We start from the raw sequence: 14490 nt of genomic DNA, 5'->3' as shown, positions 1-14490 counted from the left end.
AGCACCAACAGTAGCACCAACAAGTTCAGTGGCACCAACAGTAGCACCAACAGTAGCACCAACATGTTCAGTGGCACCAACAGTAGCACCAACAAGTTCAGTGGCACCAACAGTAGCACCAACATGTTCAGTAGCACCAACAGTAGCACCAACAGTAGCACCAACAAGTTCAGTGGCACCAACAGTAGCACCAACAGTAGCACCAACATGTTCAGTGGCACCAACAGTAGCACCAACAAGTTCAGTGGCACCAACAGTAGCACCAACATGTCCAGTGGCACCAACAGTAGCACCAACATGTTCAGTGGCACCAACAGTAGCACCAACATGTTCAGTGGCACCAACAGTAGCACCAACATGTTCAGTGGCACCAACAGTAGCACCAACATGTTCAGTGGCACCAACAGTAGCACCAACAAGTTCAGTGGCACCAACAGTAGCACCAACATGTTCAGTGGCACCAACAGTAGCACCAACATGTTCAGTGGCACCAACAGTAGCACCAACATGTTCAGTGGCACCAACAGTAGCACCAACATGTTCAGTGGCACCAACAGTAGCACCAACATGTTCAGTGGCACCAACAGTAGCACCAACATGTTCAGTGGCACCAACAGTAGCACCAACATGTTCAGTAGCACTAACAGTAGCACCAACATGTTCAGTAATAGCACCAACAGTAGTACTAACAGGCTCAGTAACACCAAGAGGTTCCGTAGCACAAACAAGTTCAGTAGCACCAACAATAGCACCAACAGTAGCACGAACAAGTTCAGTAACACCAACAAGTTCATTAGCACCAACAGTAGCACCAACAGGTTCAGTAGCACCAACAGTAGCACCAACAGGTTCAGTAGCACCAACAGTAGCACCAACAAGTTCAGTAGAACCAACTCTCTAAAATATATGATTAACTTAACTTCACGACCTGAAGAATGTAATGAGACCCATTAGCCTACACAGGGAAGTTATGCAATAGACTCTTTCATCCCATACATCTAACATCTGTGTTAACAAATGCTCTCCCCCCTCAATCAACCGATTTTGACTTTTAATAATTGCTCCTTAAATCCTATCAAATGACCTTTGACCCTGAGATCATCAGAAATGCGGTCATTAAATATGTTGTAGTTACACGAAACATCAAGTTACAAATAGGCTACAATCTTGATGGTTTTATGACAAACTCAAACAATTTCAACTGCGTGAAACTATGTATACAAACTTATTTTTTGTGCGCTAAAGTGATATTGATTTTGATTGAAAACTGAAACATTTGTTAGTCGGCTTAAAAATATCTTTACGCATAATTTTACTATTGAATAATACATATTATATAATAATAATTATTATTATATTAATTTTTATGGGTATTGAATTATCAACCCTTATGTAAATTCTTTTACTTCATTTTTTGGCACAAAATGAAACCTTGAAAGATGGTTAATTTTTTATTACATATAATTTAACTTTTTTTATTAACCGCAAAACAAAAGACAAAAAATATTAGACAATACGCCTTTAATTTTATTATTTTATTTCTGACTCTGCCTTATCTGCCCTTAAGTTTATAAAAAAAAAACAACTTTAAATTGTCTGTTCACGACTTAAATGGAGCGAAAACCTTCAATAAACATCTGGTGTTTCTGTTTTTACAATTTACAGACATCACCCAATTATCCTTGACCCTGGCGGATAAAGCTTCAATTCAAACAAAATAAACACGTTATTTAACACTTCATTACGTAGATAACCATTAAGTCGAAATTTTAAGTTCTAGTCATAACAAACAAGCTATAAAGAAACTGAAAGTTGATTTTTGCTAGGTCAGTCAATACTGAACGAAAACGAAAACAAACTTAAGCGAGAAAATATTTGCGGATCATTCGAATTTTCGGCGGATCTTTTCGTTAAAAACGAACTCAGGTGACAGCCAAATCAGAATGCTACAGACGTACTAGAAAGCCTGACGGAAGTCCATTTATACATTTTTACGTATGTCAGTCAAATATTCGATTCTATTGCGCGGGTGGGTGGAGGGGGGGGGGCGTGACTTGTGGTGTAGATAAAAGGCTGGGTAAACTAATAATGTTTAAATACAACAATCTATCTATATATATAATTCTCTTCTGGGAGACGTTAGAAAACAAGCTGCAAACGTGCCTTACAATCCCCTATCTTCCTCTCTGTCATTATCACTACCACCCCCACCCCACCCCCTACATTGTCTGGTGAGCTGTGGTCACGTTAATGTTTACAAATCGTAGACGGGTTTAGTGACGGCTATCAGGGGCAGATAATTTAGTTTGAATTTAATTTTACACTTACAGGAGGTTACTAAGAGGAGGCTGCTTTCACGGGGGGGGGGGGGGGGGGGGATGTAGGGTAGGGGTTGGGGGAAAGGGAGGGGGGTTAGTGTTTTAAAGCAAATATTTTCAATGGCAGCATTTGTACTGTCGAATTCACAAATTATGAATTACTGAAAAGTAGAAAATAAAACAACTAAATTGCGGCGTATGATACGCCGCGGGGCGGCTCGTATCTATATAATTCTCTTCTGGGAGACGTTAGAAAACAAGCTGCAAGCGCGCCTTGCAGTCCCCTCTTCCTCTCTATCGCTACCACCCCCCCCCTACCTCACATGGTTTCGTGAGCTGTGGTTCACGCTAATTATTTACATTTTAAAATCGTAGAGCGGGTTTGGTGACGGCTATTAGGGGCAGATAATTTAGTTAGAACCGATTTTAAACTTAGAGAAGGTAACTAACAGGAGGCTGCTTTCACGTGGGGGGGGGGGGGGGTAGTGTTTTTAAGCAAATATTTTCAATGGCAGCATTGGTACTGTCGAATTCACAAATTATGAATTACTGAAAAGTAGAAAATACAACAACTAAATAGCGGCGTATGATACACCGCGGGTCGGCTTGTTTTATATAAATATGAAAAAATACACCTTTAGTTTAAATATCTAAATTACGATACCCCCCCCCCCTCCTTTCCCCAACCCCTAACCACCCCCGTGAAAGTAAACTCCTCTTAGTTACCTCCCCTAAGCTTAAAATCGTTTCAAAATAAAGTATCAGCCCCTAATAGCCGTCACTAAACCCGGCTCTACGATTGTAAACATTTATCGTGAACCACAGCTCACCACACCATGTAGTGGTGGGGGCGGTAGGGAGCGCGCTTACAGCTTGGTGTTTTCTATCGTCTCTAAGAAGAGAATTATATATAGATCTATAGATGCTTTCATTTTGGCCAAAGAAAACATTTTGTTAAGGTTAGCTTCAAGGTTAAATTAATCACGACGGGCTAATGTTTGAGACTGATAATTAGGTTGATTATTAGAACCAGGGTTAGGGTAATATCTCTACGGACGTGACCACAAAATGCATTGCTTTTGTCTGCCTCTAGTTCATTAGGATAAGGTGATCACAGTTCTAATTCCGTTAAAATATCGAATCTCGTGAATCTTACCGATCCTGCCAAACACAAATGACTGACACATACTGACATTTTACACTGATAAATTATATTTAACACAAATAACTGAAATTTGACTCGTCCTACCACTGAAATTTAACACACATGATTATGGTAACACCTTTATTTTGTAACACCACATCATTTTTCTAAAAATTGAAACACACAATATCAAATATTTCCTACAGTATCACATATTTTAATTGAACTTGAAAATGGGTAAAATTAAGAAAAAAAATATGGGGTTTAGACATTTCACATTTTTGAGAACCTTTCCCTAGACTTTAATATCGGTGTCCTCGAGACGGACTAATTAAACAAAGACAAAGTTAATTAAATGAAAGACAACTTTGTTTGTCTTTGTTAATCCACTGTCTGTTGGATGTGCTAATACAGTTTTTCACTTTTGGTGTGTAAAAAGATTTGCCCACAAATGGGAACAAATGAAGGTAAAGGGGTATTTATCAAGTGACATTGCCACAATCCTTTTCTTTAGAATATTTATTCCAATTATTTAAAAATAAACTCGATTGTTTAAATAGAATTAAGGTTTTAAATCTAATTATTCTATTTGATTTCATCTGTTTGTAGATTTACAATAAAAATTTCACATTTTTGAGTTGAACGAAAGAAAAATTAAGATGATAATCAAATATGGAAATTTGCTGATGCACACTTTGTCACGTAATTCATCTAACATCTGTCAAGTAATTCATCCAATATCTGTCACGTAATTCATCTAACATCTGTCACGTAATTCATCTAACATCTGTCAAGTAATTCATCCAATATCTGTCACGTAATTCATCTAACATCTGTCACGTAATTCATCTAACATCTGTCAAGTAATTCATCCAATATCTGTCACGTAATTCATCCAATATCTGTCACGTAATTCATCTAACATCTGTCAAGTAATTCATCCAATATCTGTCACGTAATTCATCCAATATCTGTCACGTAATTCATCTAACATCTGTCAAGTAATTCATCCAATATCTGTCACGTAATTCATCCAATATCTGTCACGTAATTCATCCAATATCTGTCACGTAATTCATCCAACATCTGTCACGTAATTCATCCAATATCTGTCACGTAATTCATCCAATATCTGTCACGTAATTCATCCAATATCTGTCACGTAATTCATCTAATATCTGTTACGTAATTCATCTAATATCTGTTACGTAATTCATCTAATATCTGTCACGTAATTCATCCAACATCTGTTACGAATTTCATCTAACATTTATTATTTAATTTATCCAACATTAAAATTGTAAAAAAAAAATTAAAAAATTTAAATTGCAATTTTCCTAAAGCGGGTAGTAACTTTTAAGTGAAGCTCTAATGTACTTTAATATAAAATTGTATGTTAATCCCAGCGTTCATTTATGTAGAAAAACTAGATTGTCCCCCTTATATTTCCATCTATCCCGCGTCACTTGTAAATGGAAGAGTCTAGATCAGATTAAAGGAACAGGTTCACGTTAAGACTGGGGCTCATACCACATGACAGGGACGGTAACTCGTATCACTGCACAAGTCTTTCTTTGAATTATCATTTATTGATTACCTCTTCCTGCGACCTTTTCGCACCCATCTTTGTTGGCAAAGGCCAAGAGAAACACAATTTCTCCCGCTCTTTCACCAGCGAAAAAGACAAATTTTAAAAATAAGTCTAAGTGAGCCAACTAACATATAAAACAGAACCAATATGTTAACTTTTTTTTCTCTAACTGTTCTTACTGATTTACGTAGCTATACCGCTAGAAAAATGCTGGATTGTTAAATTAAGATAAGCAACTCCTACTGTCTAGATGTTTTAGCGCGGTAAGAAGACAGTCTCATTAGCTTTGTTATACTTGATGTATTATAACGACGCCATAGTTCTTAAGGTAGCGGCGTGGCCAAGAGGTAGTACGCTAGACTACTGCTAACCTGCTAACCCAAAAGTTTAAATCCGGGTTAAGGTCAGTAGAACGTCACTGAGTCCACTCAGCACTAATTGGTACCTAATTCACGTTAGGGAATGAAAAGACGACCGGTTATAGTGTTGACCACATCAACCCTTCATATATCGAGGTCTTTAGCTCCATGGGAACTTGCTTTAATAACTTTCATGTATTCAATCTTTGAAATGTGAACACAATTTACATCAAACATAATGATTGGAAATTTAATAGGGATAAGCTGTTGTAGATGGGACGTTGGAAATAAGTAATTAGCAAAGACAATGAGAACATCATTAGCATAATTACCGGCTTTCTCCGTTTTCAAGAGTTCAGATATATGGGTAAGAAAAGAGAAAAACATTGATATACATGTAAATACTCGCCAAATACATTTAAAAAAAACTGGATAAACAAATAATCATTTAGAAATTTTTTTTTTTTCAAAATCAAGAATTGACAAGTAAATTGCCCGAATCAGCATAAATAATCAGCCACGAGCGGATATGTAAGCGCACGCCGGAACATGCATTAACATGCGCATTGCTGCCACTGCGCATGTTGTTAATTTGCATGATGGGAATACGCTTGTCAGGGCGTTTTACATTGTTGGTAATGTCTGCCTTAGTGCAAGGCCGATGTAATCAGGTAATGTCTGCCTTAGTACAAGGCCAATGTAATCAGGTAATGTCTGCCTTAGTACAAGGCCAATGTAATCAGGTAATGTCTGGTTAGTGCGTGTGGTTAGTGTGTGTGGTTAGTGTGTGTGTTTAGTGCGCGCGTGTGTGTGGTTGGTGGGTGTATTAGTGTGTGTTGTTACTGTGTGGTTATCTGACTGACGTCAGTGAGTGAAGCCAAAAATGTTGCTAATTTAAAAAAAAATAAGATCACCATTCCGTGTTTTAAAAATGTCTTGATGTGATTGTTTGCCCTGGTAACGAAGGCGCCCTTGACGTTCTTAGCCCGTGGCCAGATGGCCGTCTAAATTTGAAAATGTGCAGGAAAACCCTTTAAACGTGAGGACAGAAAAGTCAATTCTTATCGCCAAAGCTAGAGGCTGCTTCCATATAAGGGTTGCAGCTAATGGGAAGAACATGGCTGGAAAAATAGCGCCGTTTTCAGGGTTGTTTCATAACTCTATCGTGTGATCAATGTGGTCCTCCACTATATGATGTCCTAGTTCAATGTGGCCCACCACTTAATCCTGCACTAGTCCACTGTGGCCCACCACTTAATCCTGCACTAGTTCAATGTGGCCCACCACTTAATCTTGTACTAGTCCACTGTGGCCCACCACTTAATCCTGCACTAGTTCAATGTGGCCCACCACTTAATCTTGTACTAGTCCACTGTGGCCCACCACTTAATCCTGTACTAGTTCAATGTAGCCCACTACTTTATCCTGCAGTGGTCCAGTGTGGTCCACCAATTAATCCAGCACTAGTCCATTGTGGTCCAGTACTTTATCCTGCAGTAGTCCAGTGTGGTCCACCACTTAATCCAGCACTAGTCCATTGTGGTCCAGTACTTTATCCTGCACTAGTCCATTGTGGTCCAGTACTTAACCCTACACTAGTCCAATACAGATCAGTACCTAATCATGCAATAAAACAGTATAGTCATGACTTAAATGTTTAGCATATTGTGTACTAGAGAAGTGATAGTTTAAATAAAACTGTGTACGTGTATGTTTGGAACTAAGCAGGACTGCAGGGTTTCAAAATGGAGGAATAGTTTACACGATGTTTTTGATACATTTTGTATTTAACATCACTTCACTAGCTGTGGTATAAACACTAACCTCAGTCCTTAGTCTAATGACATGAAAGCTAACCTTAAACCTGAACATTAATCATTGGAACAGGCAAATATACTGTACTTAATTACATGCTTTTTACATGAGCCGAACATCAACTTATGGAAACGTGTCCTCGTGGATTAGCACTCCGGAAAACCCGATTTGTTTCGTGTACTGATGACGTAATAAGTGTATCATCAAATGAAATCTTTACCCCGTGATGACCTGGCCCAAGTATCATTTCTGCAAGCCTTACAATATTGTCGTTAGGGGATGGTTGTCGATTTAATCTCATTAAAAGGTTAACATAATCCCATCCAAAGGTAATTTAGTTTGATCAAAAGTTACAATTAACCTCATCAAAAGATAAATTTAAACGTATCAATAGGTAAATTTAATCTTTTCAAAATGTTCATTTAACATCATCTGAAGGCGAATTCAACATTATCAAAAGATAAATCCAACCTCCCCAAAACGTCAATTTTAACACGTTTATTCCCAATACCTTCCGGAGTTTCCCGTTTTATACAAAAAATCAATACAATTAACTAAAATTAGATTTACACCCCCCCCCTACTCACACACCTCCGGTATTTGAGTCTCGCTTGGTTCGCGCCCAAGTTGATTTAAATGGCGTTAAACTTGACTCCTCGGGCGCTATGACGTCAGACGACGGCATTTGCATGCAGACGGGTCATGAGACGGGCAAATATTGCAGACGATAACACGTCTGCACTGATGTCACCCCATGCAGATGTCTGGAAAAGATTTTGATGACATCTTGATGACATTTTGATGACACGTCTACGAGTCTCGATGAGTGTGCTTTGAAACGCAGATAATGACCTGACCATTCCAAATGTTGAAAGTGGGATTTGTGTTCAAGGTCACACACGTCTTCCGTCCACACAGGTCATCAGGTCAAATGGTCATCAGGTCACATAGGTCATCAGGTCACATAGGTCATCAGGTCACGTAGGTCATCAGGTCACATAGGTCTTCAGGTCAACATTTCACATAAGTCATCATATCATGAAGGTCATTCTATCAACAACGTGAGAAGGTCACAGATCAAGTCATCAAGGTTATCAGGTCACCAAGGTCATCAAGTCACAAAGGTCATGAGGTTACCAAGGTCATCCTGTCTCCAAGGTCAGATAGGAGATAAGATCGCCAAGGTCATCAGGTCACACAGGTCATCAGGTCACATAGGTCATCAGGTAATACACGTCATCGTGTCACAGAGGTCGTAGACTTGTGAGGACGTGAGAAAAAATATCGAAAGATGGGATGTGTTTCTAGACAACTAGAGATGAATAGACTAATTGAATTACTCCAACAAGGGTCACCGTAAAGGTCACGCGTGTCAGCCTAGATCAGGGTCAAGGCTACTGCTTAAACGGTCACGTGATCTGTGGACCAGGAAGCAACAGAAATAAATGTTTATACAACTTTTTATGGTACAAATTTCCTAGTTTTAGTGAGATATCTTTAAAAAATAATAATTTTAATTTAGATAAACAAACCGCGACATGTCCGTAGATTGTGTTGTATCTGACGCTAGACCACCCCCTTCCAAAGCTGTGCATGGTTTATTTAAAGATTCTTTGAATGGGTGTATCACTGATGTAAACTACAGACATCATCATAAATACAGCATTGAATAGAAACTACAGACAACATAATAAATACAGCATTGAATAGAAACTACAGACTTCATAATTTACAGCCTTGAATAAAAGCTCCAGACAACATAATTAGTTCAACATTAATCAAATATAAAGTTCAAACATCATAATTAGTAAAACATTGTTTTTACAAAGTTCAAAACATCATAACTCGTACAACTTTAAACATAAAGTACACATCATCAATTGTACGCAATAGAAAAGAGCTATCTAACATACACACAACTTTGATACATTATCTACACAACATCACATCAACAGTTATTGACACACCACTCCACCAGCCACAGAAAATAACTATAAAACATCAACCATCAGAGTCCACTACATCAAAACATCATAACCACACAAATATCTATTGTAAACGTATTCTTATAATGTCATTTCATTCCACTTGATATAGACAGAAAAACATTTTAAACAATTGTTACCAAATTTAGATTTGAAGGAATTTTCCAGAATTGCATGAAATTTTTGTTTTAAAAACGCTAATGGAGGCGAGCGAGTTGACGAGATTCCTTCCATAATGTTGTTGTCATGGAATAAAAACGTGCTTTTTAGATTTAGACCGTAAAAAAAATAAATAAATAAAAACTTAAGCCTAAAATTAATTTAGAAATTTTATATTTTTAGAATAAATGCTATAAAAGTTGCAAATCCAGAGAACTTGAAAATAATTTGTTGAGTTTAAGGCTACATTTCTATTTATTTTCATCAAGCCTAAGTTATAACCGGATGTTTCACTTTCGTAAGACAAATATTGATTGGCTGGACAGTAACTTAGTGATCGATAACTATTTGTTTACAAAACTTTGCAGATCAAGTTTTTAAATAAATATGCAAATTTAAAACCCCATGACCTAGTTTTCTATTTTTAGCTTACAATGTGTACAATAAAATCAATGGCGGCCTATCCAATAGCAGGATGCCATTGTTTATGTCGCCATTACACGTGAAAACCAAATTGTTTTTGCTTTTTTTTTAATTTTTATTTAGTTACCGAAAATATTATAAACATCAAATACATCCAATCTTTAGTAAAGTCCGAAAAAAACCAGACAGACAGGATTTTATAACCATATTAATTGTAACTACGCTGTGCATGATTTTTAAATGAATTTATACACCTCTCAAATACCTTTGAGACTTTTCTCGCTCGTGTCCATTGAAAATTTTGAAGTAATTTTCATCATATTAAAACGTTCATGATTATTTTTTATCGCTATTTATAGACAATTCATGATATTGAAACCAGAATGAATTATTTAACTTCTGTCGAATCATTTTTTTTAAATTTTCACTATACTATTTTAGAAATTTATTTATGAAACGTTACTAAAACTAATTAGCAAATGTAATTTGAATATCCAAAAACAGAAATATCAACTTATTTTCAACAAGATCGAACTGTTCGGCTATTAGCCTGTATGAGGGTTTGTGTGGCGATTAGCCTGTATGAGGGTTTGTGTGGCGATTAGCCTGTATGAGGGTTTGTGTGGCGATTAGCCTGTATGGTGGTTTGTGTGGCGATTAGCCTGTATGGTGGTTTGTGTGGCGATTAGCCTGTATGGTGGTTTGTGTGGCGATTAGCCTGTATGGTGGTTTGTGTGGCGATTAGCCTGTATGGTGGTTTGTGTGGCGATTAGCCTGTATGGTGGTTTGTGTGGCGATTAGCCTGTACTGGGGTTTTTGTGGCGATTAGTCTGTGTGGGGTTTTTGTGGCGATTAGTCTGTGTGGGGTTTGTGTGGCGATTAGTCTGTGTGGGGTTTGTGTGGCGATTAGTCTGTGTGGGGTTTGTGTGGCGATTAGTCTGTGTGGGGTTTGTGTGGCGATTAGCCTGTGTGGGGTTTGTGTGGCGATTAGTCTGTGTGGGGTTTGTGTGGCGATTAGTCTGTGTGGGGTTTGTGTGGCGATTAGTCTGACATTTGTCTGACATTTGTCTGGCGATTAGTCTGGCCATTGTTATGAAGAAGGAAATCACGAATTAGGTGAAGTAGAGTCACGCGCGCTACATCGATTGCTAGCAGACGACAAACAAGCGTGCTCATACTTTTTGTGAAGTGATGTCCTTCATTCAGCTGTTGGGTGGCAAACGTAAGAAAAAGGTGATGTTGGGTACACCTTACATCAAAGGGAGGGGTGTGGTGGGGGGGGGGGGGGGGGATCCATGTTAGGGAAGGGGACAAAATCATTGTTAGAAGCCTCGTATAGGTATATCACTGTGGTTGGTGTTAAGTTTAAAGTTAGAGTTGGGTTCAGGGTTATTAGTTCCTTTGTTAGACGTCCATGTCGGGTATTAGCTGCTTAATAAACACACAAGTAGTGGTACCTTACAGATAGGTTGATGCAGAACTATATATATATATATATATATATATATATATATATATATATATATATATATATATATATATATATATATATATATATATATATATATATATATATATATATATATATATATATATATATATATATATATATATATATATATATATATATATATATATATATATATATATATATATATACACACATACACACAGACAACAGACACACAGACACACATACAGACACACAGGCAGACACACAGGCAGGCACACAGGCAGACTCACAGGCAGACACACAGACACAGACACACACACACACAGGCACACAAAGACAAACACACACACACACAGGCACACAAAGACAAACACACACAAACACACACAGGCATACACACACAGACACATACAGACACAGACAGACACAGACAGACACAGACACACACAGTAAAAACAAGACAAAATTGTTGTCTGGGCCTAGATAGTTTACAAACTTTACGTCAGAGATTTTATAATTTAAAACAAAATAAAAAAAAAACGCTAAAAATAAATAAAAAGGTGAGGTGAAAAAAGCTACACTGAATTTATTTATCCCTCTTGATTGCAGCGTTTCCACCCGTGCAAGCAGCTATTCTAGAAACAGAGTTAACACTTTTTTCCAAGTCTGTAGTTAGTGGCAGGACAGTGTGGCTTTCAAGCATTTACTTCCGGGCGGGGTTGGGGTGGGGGAGGTAAGGAGGGGTGCAGTGGACGTGCTTTTTGGGCGAACCGCGCCCTCCCAGGAGAAATGCCTGAAAGAAACTCTAGCTAGTCTGGGATAAGTGCTTGTCTGGACCTCTAGCAGAAAAAAAAAGAAATAGCCCTGAACTCACCCCCTCACCCCTCCTCGACTCTTTTCTTTTGAAGCAGGTTTAAATTTAGATTCAACTTTCATCCAACGGCCGTGACTATGTTTGTTTGATCTAATTATTCCCTGATTTTTTTCTTCAACACTTTTCTGGGTTTTTCCTTTACTGTTAACTAAACAAGGGAAGATAACTGTAACAGAGTTGTCTAACTGAGTTACGGAAAATTGTTGGTCGAACTCTGGGCTATATCGTTGACTTGTCAGGGGGGAGCAACTTGCCAGGTGTTGAGAAGAGTTTTGGTGGGTAGCCAGTACATGACTAGTGTGGGGGAGATGTGAGGGTAGCCACTACATGACCTGTGTGGAGGAGATGTGAGGGTAGCCAGTACATGACTAGTGTGGGGAGAGATGTGAGGGTAGCCAGTACATGACCTGTGTGGGGGAGATGTGAGGGTAGCCAGTACATGACCTGTGTGGGGGAGATGTGAGGGTAGCCAGTACATGACCTGTGTGGGGGAGATGTGAGGGTAGCCAGTACATGACTAGTGTGGGGGAGATGTGAGGGTAGCCAGTACATGACTTGTGTGGGGGAGATGTGAGGGTAGCCAGTACATGACTAGTGTGGGGGAGATGTGAGGGTAGCCAGTACATGACCTGTGTGGGGGAGATGTGAGGGTAGCCAGTACATGACTAGTGTGGGGGAGGAGATGTGAGGGTAGCCAGTACATGACCTGTGTGGGGGAGATGTGAGGGTAGCCAGTACATGACCTGTGTGGGGGAGATGTGAGGGTAGCCAGTACATGACCTGTGTGGGGGAGATGTGAGGGTAGCCAGTACGTGACTAGTGGGGCGAGATGTGAGGGTAGCCAGTACATGACTTGTGTGGGGGAGATGTGAGGGTAGCCAGTACATGACTTGTGTGGGGGAGATGTGAGGGTAGCCAGTACGTGACTAGTGGGGCGAGATGTGAGGGTAGCCAGTACATGACCTGTGTGGGGGAGATGTGAGGGTAGCCAGTACATGACTAGTGTGGGGGAGATGTGAGGGTAGCCAGTACATGACTAGTGTGGGGGAGATGTGAGGGTAGCCAGTACATGACCTGTGTGGGGGAGATGTGAGGGTAGCCAGTACATGACTAGTGTGGGGGGAGGAGATGTGAGGGTAGCCAGTACATGACTAGTGTGGGGGAGATGTGAGGGTAGCCAGTACATGACCTGTGTGGGGGAGATGTGAGGGTAGCCAGTACATGACTAGTGTGGGGGAGATGTTAGGGTAGCCACTACATGACCTGTGTGGGGGAGATGTGAGGGTAGCCAGTACATGACTAGTGTGGGGGAGATGTGAGGGTAGCCAGTACATGACTAGTGTGGGGGAGATGTGAGGGTAGCCAGTACATGACCTGTGTGGGGGGAGGGGTGATGTGAGGGTAGCCAGTACATGACCTGTGTGGGATAGATGTGAGGGTAGCCAGTACATGACTAGTGTGGGGGAGATGTGAGGGTAGCCAGTACATGACCTGTGTGGGGGAGATGTGAGGGTAGCCAGTACATGACTAGTGTGGGGGAGATGTTAGGGTAGCCACTACATGACCTGTGTGGGGGAGATGTGAGGGTAGCCAGTACATGACTAGTGTGGGGGAGATGTGAGGGTAGCCAATCCATGACTAGTGTGGGGGAGATGTGAGGGTAGCCAGTACATGACTAGTGTGGGGGAGATGTGAGGGTAGCCACTACATGACTAGTGTGGGGGAGATGTGAGGGTAGCCACTACATGACTAGTGTGGGGGAGGAGATGTGAGGGTAGCCAGTACATGACTAGTGTGGGGGAGATGTGAGGGTAGCCAGTACATGACCTATGTGGGGGAGATGTGAGGGTAGCCAGTACATGACCTGTGTGGGGGGTCGGGAGATTCTGCTTTCACAAACACAAACACAACAAACAAACATTAATCAACGACAAAAACACCATCATCACCTCCACAACCAACAAAAAACAACAACAGAACTGTAAAAAGGTCATTGTTTTCTTCCTAGCAAAACCTGCGACAGTTTACTACTCACCGGAGTATTACCGTAACCATGGAAACGGAAACAGACGTGACAATACCCATACACCTGGTACTATTACCCGGACAAATGAGATCCGTTTATCCATTAAACATCTCACAGATACACGCACCGATCAGCGCCCCCTTTTCCTGTCAAACTGTCAGAGAGTGATCGCCCTTGTTTCTGGATACAGTCTGCTAGCCACTTTCTAGCTGGATTGGTTGTCTGACCTTGAGGTCAAGGTTTCGAATGTTCGGGACCCCCAGAAACCGTTTTGTCGAAAGTCTCCGGGGAGAAATGGAGCAGACACAGGGAAAGGCCCGGGGGTAGACACGCCAGTGGACAC

General features: G+C 40.1%; 1 protein-coding gene across 1 annotated transcript in view; it reads left to right on the top strand.

Annotated features, from left to right (window-relative positions):
• The first annotated feature begins 207 nt into the window (after positions 1-207).
• LOC131952363 (uncharacterized) overlaps positions 208-14490 on the top strand; it is a 45407-nt gene continuing 31124 nt past the window's right edge. Inside the window, exons 1-2 of the mRNA XM_059314976.1 lie at positions 208-818; positions 8297-8453. Coding sequence (XP_059170959.1) covers positions 208-818; positions 8297-8453 — 768 coding nt within the window. The remainder of the gene's footprint in view (positions 819-8296; positions 8454-14490) is intronic.

Source organism: Physella acuta, unplaced genomic scaffold, assembly GCF_028476545.2.
Source record: "Physella acuta isolate Inbredline_101_S28 unplaced genomic scaffold, ASM2847654v3 ptg000870l, whole genome shotgun sequence".
Classification (NCBI taxonomy): Eukaryota; Metazoa; Mollusca; class Gastropoda; family Physidae; genus Physella; species Physella acuta.
This window is presented reverse-complemented; position numbering and strand designations above follow the sequence as displayed.